Here is a 17,557-nt window from a genome sequence, read left to right as displayed (position 1 = left end):
CTGGGCCGAACCTGCTAGGTAATGTATTCCTTTTTTACATTTTTAAAAATATACTGTAACTGGGCTTATTTTCAGGTTAGGGCTTATATTTCAAACCTCCCCACAATTCCCCCAAAAATCAGGCTAGGGCTTATTTTTGGGGTTGAGTTTTATTTTTGGGAGAACGCAGTAGAAGAGTGAGAGAAAACGGTTATGGTGGTGGTGATTGACAGCTATCTTGGTGGCAGTCATCTTGGGTTCAGCCCAAAAAACTTCAATAGAGAGAGGATCGTGGGATACATGATTTAAGGAGCTCAGTCCTGCATAGTGTTAGAATATCACCCGACATCGGAGCTATGCAGGGAAATCTCAGTGTCGGACTAGGTGAATAAAGTCGGTACGTTAAATTATGTGGTATGGAAAATACTAATCTGATGTCTTCTCACACACCAGATGATGTTAACAACAGTCCAGGACAGAGATGAAATCATCCTTATTCTTGGTAACATAATTTCACATGAGGTGACTTTAATTCAGAGCACCCAGGAGGACAGCTGGTGAGTGCACGAATGGTCAGGAAACTGATCCAGAAGTTCATAGAAGCTTGTAGTGTCCAGGACAAACTGAGAACCAGTAGTTCAAGCAGTGTTTCCAATCCCCAGTGGCAGTTTTCACGAAGAGTCCACAGAAAAGCACAGCTGTCAACACCTGAGAATCGGAAACCCTGCTCAGATGAGCAGTTCTCGGTTTGTCCTGGACACTACCAGTTTTCCTGACCTTCTGGATCAGTTTCCTGACCATTCATGCACTCACTGGCTGTCCCCCTGGGTGTTCTTGATTGAAGGCCTCGGCCGTTACTGACCATCAGAATGTTCTCAATTCTATCCTGGATTGTTAAGAACATCTTCTGGTACATTAAAAGACATGCAATTAGTGTTTCCAATACTGCATAATTCAACATAACTACTTTATTAATACTCAACATGATATCGCCCATAACTCCAAAATGATTGCAGGTATTAAAAAAAAAGACTGCACCTGTCAATTTTGTGATGATATTCTACCCTTATATCATGTATCCCTTGCCCTTCTTTCTATTGAGATTTTTTTGGGCTTAATCCAAGATGGCTGACAGACACCACCATAATGCCAAAACGTTTTCCCCCACTCATCTAAGTGTTCTACAAAGTTTCCTACTTCACTTCAGAAGATATTCAGGGTGGCCCTGACTTTTGAATCACATTGAAATTACCCCTCCTTAAAAATTCACTCCTGGCTTTGGCTCACAAACTGCATCAAAGTCTGCACATGTGATTCCAGCCTAAAAGATGGTCTTTGTCAATTATTTATATTAATCTAAGCTACATCCGGCTTTGTATTACTTTACATCACAGAGATAAAGTTGTTATAAAAACTTTCAGCATTTGTTTTACAACTATTGAAAGCACTTCCATTACTAGAACTGCCTGCCAAGCATCACATTTCCTGACTGCTTACCTTGTTAACACATTTAAAAAAGTGATTGGCTTCCAGTAACAGAGCTTGTCTCCGATCCATCAGTTCCCAATATTCAGCATGAAGTGCGTTCAATTTTTCATAAGGGCTGTTTAGTTTCTCTACATCGGCAGAGTTCTTCACAATAGCCAGATGATCAGCCTCTGCTTTCAGCTTCTGAAAGGATGAGGTCCATTCCTTAAAGGAAAAAATAAGTAAAATCAGATCTCAGCAATTCAGGTAGGGTAGTTTTCATGTAGTAATCACAGGATAACCCACATAATCTCCCCCTGTATCAGACTCTCCCCTCTCCAATCTATTTTTAATGCTGCAGCCAAGCTCATTTTTGTGTCCAGCCTCTACTCGGACACCTATACCCTGCGCCAGTCACTGCACTGGCTGCTCGTCAAATATAGAATTAAATTCAAACTCACTACCCTCATCCATAAAACTCTCCATAGCACCGCGCTGCCCTTCATTGCCTCCCTCATCTCAATCCACCACCTAGCCTGTGCCCTCCACTAATGAAATCAGATTAAGTGCCCTTTAACTTGAACCTCTCATTCCCACTTCCAAGACTTCTCCAGAGCAGCACCAGTCCTCTGGAACGCGCTACCAAAAAATATCCGGGCAATCCCTGACACACTAAACTTCAGGCATGCTCTAAAAACGTACCTCTTCAGAGAGGCATACCATATCATCTCCTAAACCAAGCCCCTCTTTGCTCCCGCTGATAACATGCTCCCTTTCCTACTGATTGCAATCCCCCTGCAGTCATACCGATTTGGCCACCATACGGCTCAATTTGACTATTGTCTGTGTGTATAGCATCCCACACTCTCCACCCGACCATACCTCGCAAATCTCTAGCCTCTTTACCTTCTGTATCACCCCATTATCTGTAGTATGTAAGCTCGTTAGAGCATGTCTCTCACTCCTACAGTCTCCATCAACTGATTACTACATATAACCATTGTTTTGTTTCTATTCCCCCTGTCTTGTAAGCGCTGTGGAATATGTTGGCGCTATATAAAAAAAGATTATTATATTACATAAGTGCACATCCATTAAAGGGATTGTCTCATGAAGAATATTGTTTGCAGTTAAATCCATCGCATAAGTGTAAATACAAAAAATGTTTATACTTATTTAAAAAGTCTCTATGTCCAGATATCCTAAGACTTATGTTAGAATAGCGCCACCTGCTTTATTCTCTGGCCACCTCAGTAAATGTTCCAAGGTGGTCACACATGTTCAGTCCTGCTCTACTGGTTATGTAAAGGGATCTCTGGTTCAGTGAATGGTGGTTGCTTCTGAAGTTGTTGTGTCTTCTCTGATGTCAGAAATAGAAAAAACAGAAAAAATGGGGTTCCTGCGCTGCTTTGCAAGAAACAAAGACCGGTTCTTTTTTCTTTCTCAGAGAATTGCAGCGGTCAGTAATGATTCATATTGAAGACATTTATTTAAACATAGCAAAACAAGGTCAAAAGCCTTATATAAAATGAGTATAATAAATAAATATACTTGCAACGTAAAAAGTACAATGCGACGCGTTTCGACGTACTAGACGTCTTTCTCAAGCATGAGAAAGACGTCTAGTACGTCGAAACGCGTCGCATTGTACTTTTTACGTTGCAAGTATATTTATTTATTATACTCATTTTATATAAGGCTTTTGACCTTGTTTTGCTATGTTTAAATAAATGTCTTCAATATGAATCATTACTGACCGCTGCAATTCTCTGAGAAAGAAAAAAGAACCGGTCTTTGTTTCTTGCAAAGCAGCGCAGGAACCCCATTTTTTCTGTTTTTTCTATTTCTGTGTGATCCGACCTCTTATGAGGTACGGATTTTTCCGGGTGATACCTGCAGCTCTCCATTGGAGGTTTATTCGGTGGATTTTTCTGTGACAATAAGAAAGAAAAATGCTATATGCCTGCCTGGATACTAGGTGCTGACATGCTCACCCTAGGGTGTCATGTCTGGCACCAGGTGAGTTAATATAAGTTACCAACTATCTTTTGGAAAAGTGTTTGGCGCCCTCCCTGACTTCCTCTCCTTACTCTGATGTCAGAAGAGATGCTGAGTGAGTAATAAGAAAGTGAGACAGCATTACTGCAGAGAAGTGAGACTGAGTATGTGTGACCACCTTGGGGCAATTACTGAGGTCGACCAGACACATGTCTTCAATAGAAACAGCAGGTGGTGATATTCTAACATTAGTCCTGAAATTATAAAAGGGATTGTCCCACGAAAAATATTGTTTATTAGTAGATAGCCCGTCCGTTGACTGTGACTAGAATAGAAAATCCATCCACATAAGGGCATACGCATAGAGCTCACCTATATTCTCCTCAGTATATACACTCAGAGGTCACCTATATTCTCCTCAGGATATACACACAGAGGTCACCTATATTCTCCTCAGGATATACACACAGAGGTCACCTATATTCTCCTCAGGATATACACACAGAGGTCACCTATATTCTCCTCAGGATATACACACAGAGGTCACCTATATTCTCCTCAGGATATACACACAGAGGTCACCTATATTCTCCTGAGGATATACACACAGAGGTCACCTATATTCTCCTGAGGATATACACACAGAGGTCACCTATATTCTCCTGAGGATATACACACAGAGGTCACCTATATTCTCCTCAGAACACACACACAGAGGTCACCTATATTCTCCTCAGAACACACACACAGAGGTCACCTATATTCTCCTCAGAACACACACACAGAGGTCACCTATATTCTCCTCAGAACACACACACAGAGGTCACCTATATTCTCCTCAGAACACACACACAGAGGTCACCTATATTCTCCTCAGAACACACACACAGAGGTCACCTATATTCTCCTCAGGACATACACACAGAGGTCACCTATATTCTCCTCAGAACACACACACAGAGGTCACCTATATTCTCCTCAGGATATACACACAGAGGTCACCTATATTCTCCTAAGTATATATACACAGAGGTCACCTATATTCTCCTCAGGATATATACACAGAGGTCACCTATATTCTCCTCAGGATATATACACAGAGGTCACCTATATTCTCCTCAGGATATATACACAGAGGTCACCTATATTCTCCTCAGGATATACACACAGATGTCACCTATATTCTCCTCAGAACACACACAGAGGTCACCTATATTCTCCTCAGGATATACACACAGAGGTCACCTATATTCTCCTAAGTATATATACACAGAGGTCACCTATATTCTCCTCAGGATATACACACAGAGGTCACCTATATTCTCCTCAGGACATACACACAGAGGTCACCTATATTCTCCTCAGAACACACACACAGAGGTCACCTATATTCTCCTCAGGATATACACACAGAGGTCACCTATATTCTCCTAAGTATATATACACAGAGGTCACCTATATTCTCCTCAGGATATATACACAGAGGTCACCTATATTCTCCTCAGGATATATACACAGAGGTCACCTATATTCTCCTCAGGATATACACACAGATGTCACCTATATTCTCCTCAGAACACACACAGAGGTCACCTATATTCTCCTCAGGATATACACACAGAGGTCACCTATATTAGAGGCCAGTGAGACTCTCCTCAGTATACAAATGATTTCCCTAGGCTGAGAAAATACATTTCATGTATTGCGGATTTTCGCACAGTTTTTCATGCATAGAATTGAATATTGATGTGACCCCTTTACTTTTCCTATTTAGGACATAAAGAATGATCATGGCATGTTTAACTCTTTTGCGGTACAGATGTGTCTTATTCGTTATATAAAATAGGGGAGTCACTTGCATTGGATAATCAAATTCTGACCCCTTTAGTTGTCCTATTTATGACCTAAAGAATGCTTGTGCCAAATTTCAAGTTTGTACAACACTTGGAAGTTAGAGAACTAGTCAGTCAATCAGTCAGTGAGGGCTTTTGCTATATATATATATATATATATATATATATATATATATATATATATATCTCGATATTATCTGGCGTAGTTATGAAAAAACTAGAATTTACCACAAAGTAAGAAAAATTGTACAATTTTTATGACAGATTTATCAATATGACACATACACTACAGTTGTAAAAGTTCTACATTGATTACTAATAAAATATGCTCTGTGTTATCTGAGTCACAATTATAGACAAACACAATCTAACTAAACTAATTCCAAACAAACTATTGTACCTTTGATGAATTTAATTGAGCACATTGAGTAAACATCTATAGTGCAAGGAGTAAAATAAGGTGAAGCTTTCTGTTAAAGGGATAGTCTGAGGACAAAAATTAAATTGAAACCTCAGAGCTGTATAAAAACATACAAACTTCAGCAGATTCCCAGCAGCCCCTCTTCCAACAGCGCCCAGTCCCTTGCTGCACTTTTCTTCAGACACTATCAGTGAAGTACCATCACAGGTACATGTATCTACTGCAGCTAGCTACCAGCGGATCCTGGGTTACATCCTGCCGCTACTTAGCTGCACAGGTTACATGTCCGTGTGATAGGACGTCGTCGATGGAGTAAATGACCTCTTAAAGAGCTAATTGGCAAAAGAAGATTCAGGAGATAAAATTGAAATGCACTGATTGAAATCCATTTGACAGGTACTTTGCTCATTAAATAAGGGCACAGCAAGCCTGGTTACTGACAAATCTGTTCTCAGGAAAGATTGGCTAGTGTGAACCATGTCACCATGCAAACAACTTTCAGAAGACCTGAGAAGACTTGTTGGAATGTTGCATGAAGCTGCAAAAGCATTGTTTGAGACCTGAATGTACATCAATCCACGGTTAGACAAATTATCTACTATTAAGCAAAAATTAAGGATGGTTGCTCCTTTCTTTGGAAGTGGCCATCCTGTTAAAATCAATCCAAGGGCTCAACAGGTAATCCCGAAAAGAGGTGAGAAAGAACACAAGAGTAACAGAAAAATACCTACAGAAGACTCTACACGCAGCATACTCGATGTGCTCAACACAAGACCTGAACTGTATATCTGTTGGTATGTTATTAGTTTGCTTAGATTGAGTTTGTCTATAATTGTGACTTGGATAAACCACATTTTGTTAGCAATAAATGCAAAAATCCAGATGATTCCAAATGGTTCACTTACATGATTTTTTTTCTATTCATGGGGATATGGTATGTGTGCATATTTTATATGTTTATTATCCCTTTATAGAAGCAGGACAATTTTCTGTGACAAGAATCAGTCGTCTGGTACCAAACTTCTCAACACTCATTACTTCTTCAGCCCATTAGCTGACTTGCAATAGAAAATGTACTTATACCTGTACTTCTCTGCTCACATTAGACCATGATCTCCTCTTATCTCTGTGGTATGCTTTCAAAAATGGAGTTTCATGATATGCGTTTACTGCTGGAACTGAATTTATTTTTCTGATAAGGTATTTGGAAACATCTATCTACTGAAACTTGAAATCGCAACAGTCTAAAATGTATCTACGGTGTATTTATTTCTAATTTGTAACTTGCTAACCAATATCATATGGAAGATCTCCAACTTTTTATGGAACCCAAATGTTTGGGACTCCTGGTCAGGTAGAGAACGGGGATCCTGTGCCCCCCCACCCCCCTCCCACTTGCCATCTTAAGCTTGCTGCTCTCCCTATACAACTCGGTGGAGAGGCGACTTTGCTTATGTTTGGCCCTTCTCAATGAAATCTATAAAGTATCACTGCTCACCTTTTTGTTACTTCCATAGACTTCAAGGTCGAAAACTTCCTCTGCATACCCATTGACTTCCATGAAGAGCAACAAATGGCCTGCGCTGACAAGTGGAGGGTCCAGAGGTGGAACATGTACTTACCACTCATTCATAGTGCATTAGAGCCCCATGTGGTGCAGAGTATTAACACAGCAGAAAGCAGTCCTAAACTCTCGCTCACAATCTGAAGGTTGCGGGTTCAATATCCACTTGGTTCAGGTAGCCAGCTCAAGTTTGACTCAGCCTTCTAACCTTCCGAGGTCGGAAAAATGAATGCCCAGCTTGGTGGGGGGTAATATATAAATTACCTGAAAGTGCTGCGGAATAAGTTGGCGCTATACAAATAACAAGATTTATTTTTATTTATTTATATATTCTATATACTTTGCTAGAGAGATTTCTGGCACTGTATGATGGGCAGCTGGACCGCTGCTCTTTTTAAACTTGTTTGGGGAAACCTTGCCACACTCATAACTGAGGCTATACTTTATAGGTGTTCTATAGTATGACATTATAGGATACAAATAAAAGACCAGGTTAGAGTTGGTCTCATAGACCATATCTCAAGGGTTTGGATTGCTGATATGGACCACCTCTAGGCAGTCGCAGAACCTGAATAATTATTTTTATAGCCACCGAAGAGGCCAGAGAGTGGATACCAGAGCCCTTGGACGCCACATAATAGACAAAGATCCAAAAGGAGTTATGTTGTACTGTGTAGGCTCTGTTTAGATTGTGTTCAAGTGTTCTGTTCAAGAAATACATCAGGAGGACTTCCCAACATATACACCAGGAGTGGGCATGACCTGGCAAACACACTAATGTTTGTCCTCTTTGCCCCTGTCTCCAAGTGCAGCCCATCCCTGGTCCGGTTTCTGGTAGATCCCAGAGTAAAATATGAGCTTGGTTCTGGATCTGTATTTATGTACGAAGGTTGTTCTGGTACTGGTATTTCTGTTAAATAGATAGTTTGTCAAATATTTTAAGTGGCCATGGTTTTGGTGGCAGTGGCCAGCCGCACCGTGTGTTTCTGGCATTGGGCCCTATTTACACAAGCGAGTGTGATGTTGGTGAATAAAAATCTGATCTACATCACACTGTATTTTTCTTTAATGCATTTCGGGCTTAAAAATGTGTGATTTGTATCACTGTACATTCCTCTTTCACATGCATGAAAAGAATTGCATGTTATTTCAAGAGTTGAAATGCTCCCATAGGAAATATTGGGCGATTCCTGAACAAGAATTGCCCAAAAATATGATATGTTGTGATTTTTCTATCTCAGACTCTCTGCCCAAGAGAAAAAAAAAAAATCTCTCGTGTATAAAACTATAGAAAATAATAAGTTCTTTTCCCATGCAAGGTCCGTCCATCTTGCAATTGGACTGAAATCGCGTGGGTCATTCATGTAAATACAGCTTTAGGGTAGGCTACTACTCATGGGCCAGTGCTGGGTGCTTGCTCTCCAGGCTAGAATTTGCCAGCCAAACCCTTATATGCACATACTTACAACAGATATATGTTACATTGTGGGCATTTTAAAGAAAAACACACATACCGCGCAGTATGAGTTTTTTTTAACTGGATACCTCTGCTACGAAAAGCCTACAATAGTCAACTAGTATTCTATACAGTAGAAAAAATGGTGTACCAACATATACCTGCCAGATGGAGGACAAAAGGATATACTTTTGGCCTTTTTAGGGTGAATGAGACCTACAGCTATATTCAACTTATGTATTGAAAGCTTTCCTGGCGCATACATCGAACATGTTCATAAGAGTGCCCAATAAGGACAAATAGTGGATGAACACAGCCTTAGTACTTTCAATGCCAAATCTCTTTAAGGCTATGTTTACACATTACAGGTTTTGGTACGGATCACATGATTTTGGTCAGGTGACGCAGAAGGCTGCTCAGCAGCGGTTCTGAGTGCAGGCAATGAGCTGTGCTCTTTGTAAAGGCAGTGAGTGGCGCTTTAACTCTTTCCGATCCCCAGCTCTTATTTATTTTTGATGGGAAGGAGCGTTGGGAATTCTAACATAATCTCTTCATTCTCTTCACCCCTGCCATTTTTCCCTCTCAAATTTTTCAGTAGAAGCACAGGAATTTGCCAGAAGACACAGTGCGATGATGTCATACATCATGTTATCGCGTAGGACAGTCTCCGACATCGGAGCACTGCACTTTAACCTGCTAATACAAGTATTGGACCTCATCCGACATCGGAGCTCTGCAGAGAAATATTGGAAGAGATCCGATATTGGATTGGAAAGAGTTAAACGTCTGTACTTGGTGTTAAGTATTCGCTGTAGCTGATATCAGCTGCGGACCCGTGTCTGAAATCAGCTGCAGATCCGCATCTGAATCTGTGTCAAAATCCGCACCAGTGGTGCGTTTTTTTGATGCAGAAATACTGCAGATTTGGGTGCGTATTTGCAGCATTTCCGCTACATGTCAACGCACCCTGAAATATAACAGCAAGAGGATACAGTAAGAAACAACCCTACCCATCCAGATGTGTTGTGGGGGATGAATGCAAAGGAAAGTCGCCAATTTTAGTAACCTATCCCTGAAAAAACCTGCAAATCACTGCCTGTAAGGAGAGGTACATTATAAAAGGACAGACCTGTATAACACAGACAATAGATGGCAGTACTGGCACACGTCTGGCATCACTGCACAAACAGCGGGCGGCCATCAATGAAATGTACTTTGCCTCCAGCAATCACACATTGCAAAGTTATTTCATTCATAGCGTTATTGATGTAATATTTAGATACTTTGTGTTCTTAAATTTGTCATGTGAGAATTCTCAGGCTCCAGCTGACGATAAAGTGAATATTTATGGGAATTAGAGATAGAACTCTCGGTGGAACATACTGTGAGGCCCAGAGTAACGCTGCTTCATTTATTTTTGCTTGAAGCCCATGCTGCGATATATCCAGTTGTAAGCTTATTGCTATGGAGAAGGTCACATGACCTACATGGGGAGGTAAGTAGCTTTAGAAATTATTAACGAGAGGGGCATTCTGAATTCTAAAATTAGGTACCAGATTTCCTTCTGGATAAAGTACAGAACAGATCTCATGTATCTCTATTAATATATACGGAGTTATTTGATATTTTATAGACTCAGTGGGTATATAAAGTCTACACCCCACTGTTACAATGCCACGTTAAAAATGATAAAAAATCTGGTAAAGCTGAATCATTTCCGATTTATTACCAACTTGAATGTGACCCGTTATCTGTACAATTCCATTGAAAAACAGACTGAAATCGTTTAGAGTGGGGGGGGACAAACCTAAAATAATGAGGTTGTATAAATATACACACCCTAAAATGAATACTTTGTTGATGAACCCTTTGACTTAATGACAGCATTGCAACTTTTTGGGTAGTTGTCTATCAGCATAGTAGATCTTGACTTGGCAATCTTTGCTCACTCTTCCTTGCAAAAACGCTTGATATCTATCAGATTGCAAGGGCATCTCATGTGTAGCGCCCTCTTCAGGTCAGCCCACAGATTTTCAATGGGACTCAGGTCTGGCCTTTGGCTGGGCCATTCCAAAGTTTGGATCTTCTTGTTGCAAAGCCATTCTTTTATTGATTTGGAGGTATGCTTTGGGTCGTTGTCGTGCTGAAAGGTGAAATTCATCTTCCGCTTTTTTTGCCAAAATATACTGATATTTGGAATTGTTCATAATTCCCTCCACCTTGACTAAAGCCCCAGTTCCAGCAGCAGAAAAACAGCCCCAAAGCATAAAGCCATCTCCCCCATGCTTCAGTGTGAGTATACTATTCTTTTGGCAATGCGCAGTATTGGCTTTGCACCAAGCATACCTTTTGGAATTATGGTCAAAACGTTCAACCTTGTTCTCATCAGACTATAACACATTCTCCCACATGCTTTTAGTAGACTTAATGTAGGTTTTGGCAAACCATAGCCGAGCTTGGATGTTTATTTTTGTTAGAAAAGGCTTCCATCCTGCCACCCTGTCCCACAGCCCAGACATATGAAGAATACAGGAGATGGTTGTCACATGCACCACACAACCAGTACTTGCTGGAAATTCCTGCAGCTCCTTTAATGTTGTTGTAGGCCTCTTGGCAGCCTCCCGGACCAATTTTTGTTCTGGTCATTGGACCAATTTTACTGTAAATAATGGCAGTGGAGTACTAACTACTATTTAATATGACTTTAAATGTAATTGGCTAATTCTGAGCATAACCACACCCCCAAATATAAGAGGGTGTTCACACTTATGCAACCACATCATTTTGTAGTAATTAATATTGCAGCTCAATCCCATTCACCAATGAACGTGAAGTTACAGGCTGAAGAAGAGATCACAGTGTTGCCAGAGCATGTGGCCTCTTCAAACAGTTGGGTCACGAGGATGTCGGGAGTTGAACCCCACCAATTTGATATTGATAACTTATCAAGGTCATCAATATCTAAGTACCCTTAGGGATATGCTTAAAGGTAGAGGAAATGTTGTGGAATTTCTGCAGTTGAAACGTCGTTCAAATCTGTTGTGCATCCACAGCTGATTTCAGAAGATACTGCGCTCCCACTTGCCTCCGAAGTCTTCACACTCTTGGCGCTTCCTTCACCAGGCACCGGGGGTCCACTAGTGAGCGCAGTGACGGTGGTCAAGTGACCGATGGTGAGGATTTTGACTCTATCTTTTGCGGAGATGATGCGGATTTTGCAGCATAATTTTCCGGTACCTGTAAGCATACCCTTAAGATAAGCAAATACAAAAATGACATTGACACTGTATTGGGGAACTACTATTTAAGCAGGTATCTCATATAGTCTTGTCAGCTTAGCAGAAGTGAATGTAGAATTGTTTCAAATTGAAAATTGCTAAATATTTTAGATCTAGTGTTAAACTAAATTTGAACTTTTGAAGTGTTAGAAACTTTCTGGACTGAATAGGACTTAAAGGGGTTGTCCCGCGCCGAAATGGGTTTTTTTTTTTTCAACCCCCCCCCCCCCCCCCGGTCGGCGCGAGACAACCCCGATGCAGGGAGGTAAAGAAAGCTTACCGGAGCGCTTACCTTAATCCCCGCGCTCCGGTGACTTCAATACTTACTGCTGAAGATGGCCGCCGGGATCCTCTGTCTCCGTGGACCGCAGCTCTTCTGTGCGGTCCATTGCCGATTCCAGCCTCCTGATTGGCTGGAATCGGCACGTGACGGGGCGGAGCTACACGGAGCCTGCATTCTGCACGAGCGGCTCCATAGAAGACTGCAGAAGACCCGGACTGCGCAAGCGCGGCTAATTTGGCCATCGGAGGGCGAAAATTAGTCGGCTCCATGGGAACGAGGACGCTAGCAACGGAGCAGGTAAGTAAAAAACTTTTTATAACTTCTGTATGGCTCATAATTAATGCACAATGTATATTACAAAGTGCATTATTATGGCCATACAGAAGTGTATAGACCCACTTGCTGCCGCGGGACAACCCCTTTAATGTCTTCCAATGAGGAGCTCTGCGACTATCTTTATATTAAGTGGCTATCCAGGAATAGGTAAAAAGGTGAGTATTATATAAGCAGCAATTCCCTAACGATCTATACTGTATGTGGCCATCACACGTCTCGCAGCTTCATATCCCTGGAGTGGCAGGGACTTTGGTAACAGCTGTCTCCTACCTCTGTGGAAGCATACTATTACTAGCAGTATTTATAGCAGCAGGGAGGCCAGCAGCTACCCCACCGGGCAGGAAACTACAAAGAGCGGCATGTGGAAGCACACAGCGTTGAGTTCTATCAGGTCAGATGTAACAAGGTGCAGGCAGTCAGGTCACATTGGGAGGTCTGACCCTTGTACATAATGTAGGTCTCACTGCCTGCCCTGCCTTTAGTCAATCCGATTGGCTGCAGGCACTTTAGTCAGGTTTGCAAGCTTTTGGAAACTGTCTTCAAAGATTTTATACAGCAATATACTGCGTGTTATGTAATCTTATTTATGCAAATCACACCCCCTTTGCAAGCCACCCCCCCCCCCCCCCTTTGTAAAGCCCCTCACGACCTTAATTTTGGCTGTAAAGCTGTGTATAGGTGTTCCACTTTGTATACATTACATTATGGCTGTACATAAGCTGCCTGTGCCTACCCTCTGCTCTCTATAGACTTCATTATGGCAATTCTCCCTATGCTACATTGGTGACAATGCAGGAAGCAGCTCCACAAATGAGAATAATAAGAGTACACGGCAAGAGGGAATCCTGTGCCTCTTCCAACAAGCCTATACAGTGTCCCTGGAGAAATGCTATGTTCACATCCTGGAGGGCATACCAGAAGCCGTGTGGGTTCAGTATATTCCAGATCTAGCACTTCCATTGTTACAGTGATTTGATTTTTAAGACTTCAAGAACTTTGGTGTTAACCTAACCTTACCTGTGCCAGATAGAATTATAGCCACAGGTAGGAAAACCGTTCCAGTGGCTATATATATAGTCTACTGCTGCGTATTTAATCAATGCAATTTTGTGTATCCTTTTTTGTGTGCACAAATAAGCAGTGTATGTGCGCACACAAAAACACACCAGAATTGGGTGTAAGTGGTTTTTGGTTGTGTAAATGCGCTCATGCCCTTGTGAACTGGCCTTAACATTACAAGCATGTGGCAAATGGCCAGCTGAGCCTTGTAGTTCAAATAGTGCAATCATACATGAAATAAGGTAAGGGGACAAAACAATAGGAATGTGGTCCAAGATTTAATCGCTGCAAATCCTGGGATAATACTGCAAGCAGCCGTCTGAGCCTTGTAGTTCAAATAACAGTCAGGTATGGAGAGCATGCAGGATAACACTGCAAGCACGCAGTAGGTGGCCGGTGGAGATTGAATTGAATGTAGATTGAATAGTACATTCAAGTGTGGAGTGGGTGGTCGAACTATGGTTAAATCCAGATCTGGTCACCATGAAGACCCAACATGGAAGTTGGTACATTGTTTAAAGGTACCTTTTTACAGAGGGCGAATTCAGGCGATTGTTGTCCTGTGTACACATGGCCACCAACAGGGCACTGAACGAGAAATCACTTACTTGTTGGAGTCACTTGGTTTTTAGCCCACCTAAAAACCAAGTGACAGTGGGTCAGTGTCAACAGTCAGTCAACTCTAAACGACAGCCTGTTTGTATTGAATGAAGGTGGGCGGTCAAACAAAATCTCCGGCTGCTCCGGCTCCATTCTCTGAGCAACTATTGCCTCTGCGTGAAAGCAGTTTGTGGAACAGTTGTCGAGCACTTATGCACCCGTAAGTCATTCTGTGTAAAGGTACCTTTTATGTATAGACTAATGCAGTTGTCCAACCTTTTGTACCTTGTGGGTCACATTTAACTTTCAGTGGTGGTCAGGAGCCACATTTAACTTTCAGTGGTGGTCAGGAGCCACGTTTAACTTTCAGTGGTGGTCAGGAGCCACGTTTAACTTTCAGTGGTGGTCAGGAGCCACGTTTAACTTTCAGTGGTGGTCAGGAGCCACGTTTAACTTTCAGTGGTGGTCAGGAGCCACGTTTAACTTTCAGTGGTGGTCAGGAGCCACGTTTAACTTTCAGTGGTGGTCAGGAGCCACGTTTAACTTTCAGTGGTGGTCAGGAGCCACAATTAACTTTCAGTGGTGGTCGGGAGCCACATTTAACTTTCAGTGGTGGGCGGGAGCCACACTTAACTTTCAGTGGTGGGCGGGAGCCACATTTAACTTTCAGTGGTGGGCGGGAGCCACATTTAACTTTCAGTGGTGGGCGGGAGCCACATTTAACTTTCAGTGGTGGGCGGGAGCCACATTTAACTTTCAGTGGTGGGCGGGAGCCACATTTAACTTTCAGTGGTGGGCGGAAGCCACATTTAACTTTCAGTGGTGGGCGGGAGCCACATTTAACTTTCAGTGGTGGCCGGGAGCCACATTTAACTATCAGTGGTGGCCGGGAGCCACACTTAACTTTCAGTGGTGGCCGGGAGCCACACTTAACTATCAGTGGTGGCCGGGAGCCACACTTAACTATCAGTGGTGGCCGGGAGCCACACTTAACTATCAGTGGTGGCCGGGAGCCACACTTAACTATCAGTGGTGGCCGGGAGCCACACTTAACTATCAGTGGTGGCCGGGAGCCACACTTAACTATCAGTGGTGGCCGGGAGCCACACTTAACTATCAGTGGTGGCCGGGAGCCACACTTAACTATCAGTGGTGGCCGGGAGCCACACTTAACTATCAGTGGTGGCCGGGAGCCACACTTAACTTTCAGTGGTGGCCGGGAGCCACACTTAACTTTCAGTGGTGGCCGGGAGCCACACTTAACTTTCAGTGGTGGCCGGGAGCCACACTTAACTTTCAGTGGTGGCCGGGAGCCACACTTAACTTTCAGTGGTGGCCGGGAGCCACACTTAGCTTTCAGTGGTGGCCGGGAGCCACACTTAGCTTTCAGTGGTGGCCGGGAGCCACACTTTGCTTTCAGTGGTGGCCGGGAGCCACACTTTGCTTTCAGTGGTGGCCGGGAGCCACACTTTGCTTTCAGTGGTGGCCCGGAGCCACACTTTGCTTTCAGTGGTGGCCCGGAGCCACACTTTGCTTTCAGTGGTGGCCCGGAGCCACACTTTGCTTTCAGTGGTGGCCCGGAGCCACACTTTGCTTTCAGTGGTGGCCCGGAGCCACACTTTGCTTTCAGTGGTGGCCCGGAGCCACACTTTGCTTTCAGTGGTGGCCCGGAGCCACACTTTGCTTTCAGTGGTGGCCCGGAGCCACACTTTGCTTTCAGTGGTGGCCCGGAGCCACACTTTGCTTTCAGTGGTGGCCCGGAGCCACACTTTGCTTTCAGTGGTGGCCCGGAGCCACATTTTGCTTTCAGTGGTGGCCCGGAGCCACATTTTGCTTTCAGTGGTGGCCCGGAGCCACATTTTGCTTTCAGTGGTGGCCCGGAGCCACATTTTGCTTTCAGTGGTGGCCCGGAGCCACATTTTGCTTTCAGTGGTGGCCCGGAGCCACATTTTGCTTTCAGTGGTGGCCCGGAGCCACATTTTGCTTTCAGTGGTGGCCCGGAGCCACATTTTGCTTTCAGTGGTGGCCCGGAGCCACATTTTGCTTTCAGTGGTGGCCCGGAGCCACATTTTGCTTTCAGTGGTGGCCCGGAGCCACATTTTGCTTTCAGTGGTGGCCCGGAGCCACATTTTGCTTTCAGTGGTGGCCCGGAGCCACATTTTGCTTTCAGTGGTGGCCCGGAGCCACATTTTGCTTTCAGTGGTGGCCCGGAGCCACATTTGACTTTCAGTGGTGGCCCGGAGCCACACTTAACTCAAAAATGAAGGAAACATTTCTTTGCCTAGGGTTACACTGCAACTGTGGCTATGACATACATTATGCATCAAAGGATTGCACTGTGGCCCTGCTGCATCACATCCTAATGTAAGGGAAGTTGCCACAACCATGACCCCACAACCACAAGAAATCCAAACCTGATCCATTTCTTGTAATAGTTGGGTTACAGCGACAGCACTGTGTGGGTTGCAATGCAATTGCATTCACTTAAAATTATGGTGCAACGCTACAGTAGTAGTAGTAGTAATAATAATCTTTGTATAGCGCCAACTTATTCCGCAGCGTATTTGATTCATGGGGGTTCAATCAGGACGGGGTGGGGGTATGGGGGCAGGGAGTGTACATGATGGGCGTAGTTTGAGGGCAGGGGACTAAAGTCAGGGGAGCTGGTGTGCTTCTTTGAAAAATGAGTCTTTAGGGCACGTCTGAAGTTCCATGCATCAGGGATAATCTGGATGTTCTGGGGTAGGGCATTCAAGAGGGTTGGTGCTGCTCTTGTGAAGTCCTGGAGGCGAGCATGTGAGGTTCGTATAAAGGGAAGTCTAGTCTGAGCATGTTGGCAGAGCGCAGCACGCGGGTTGGGTGACATATGGACAGGAGGGAGGTGATATATGGTGACATGGAGCCATGGAGAGCTCTATGAGTGAGGGTGATGAGTTTAAATTGAGTTCTGCAATACATGGGCAGCCAGTGCAGCGACTGGCATATTGCAAAGGCATCTGAGAAACGACTGGACAGGAAGATAAGTCTAGCTGCCGCATTTAGTATGGATAGGAGAATCTGATGCAGGGGAGGCCAATTAGCAGCGAGTTGCAAAAGTCGAGTCTGGAATGGATGAGGGCAACAATGAGAGTCTTTAGCATGTCCGTGGTCAGGAACGGCAGGATTTTTGCAATGTTTCTGAGTTGCAGATTGCAGGTTCGGGCCAGAGATTGGAAGTGGTGGGTGAAAGAGAGCTCTGAGTCCAATGTGACCCTCTAGGCAGT

The 17,557-nt window shown here is 43.5% G+C and overlaps 1 protein-coding gene across 3 annotated transcripts in view; it reads right to left on the bottom strand.

The window, feature by feature from the left end:
• The window catches only part of CCDC141 (coiled-coil domain containing 141), a 179,725-nt gene that overhangs the window by 101,734 nt on the left and 60,434 nt on the right, over positions 1-17,557 (bottom strand). For all 3 annotated transcript variants that reach the window (XM_066575765.1, XM_066575767.1, XM_066575768.1), the window contains exon 7: positions 1,477-1,671. In XM_066575765.1, coding sequence (XP_066431862.1) covers positions 1,477-1,671 — 195 coding nt within the window. The remainder of the gene's footprint in view (positions 1-1,476; positions 1,672-17,557) is intronic.

This window comes from Eleutherodactylus coqui, chromosome 8 (genome assembly GCF_035609145.1).
Source record: "Eleutherodactylus coqui strain aEleCoq1 chromosome 8, aEleCoq1.hap1, whole genome shotgun sequence".
Classification (NCBI taxonomy): domain Eukaryota; kingdom Metazoa; phylum Chordata; class Amphibia; order Anura; family Eleutherodactylidae; genus Eleutherodactylus; species Eleutherodactylus coqui.
This window is presented reverse-complemented; position numbering and strand designations above follow the sequence as displayed.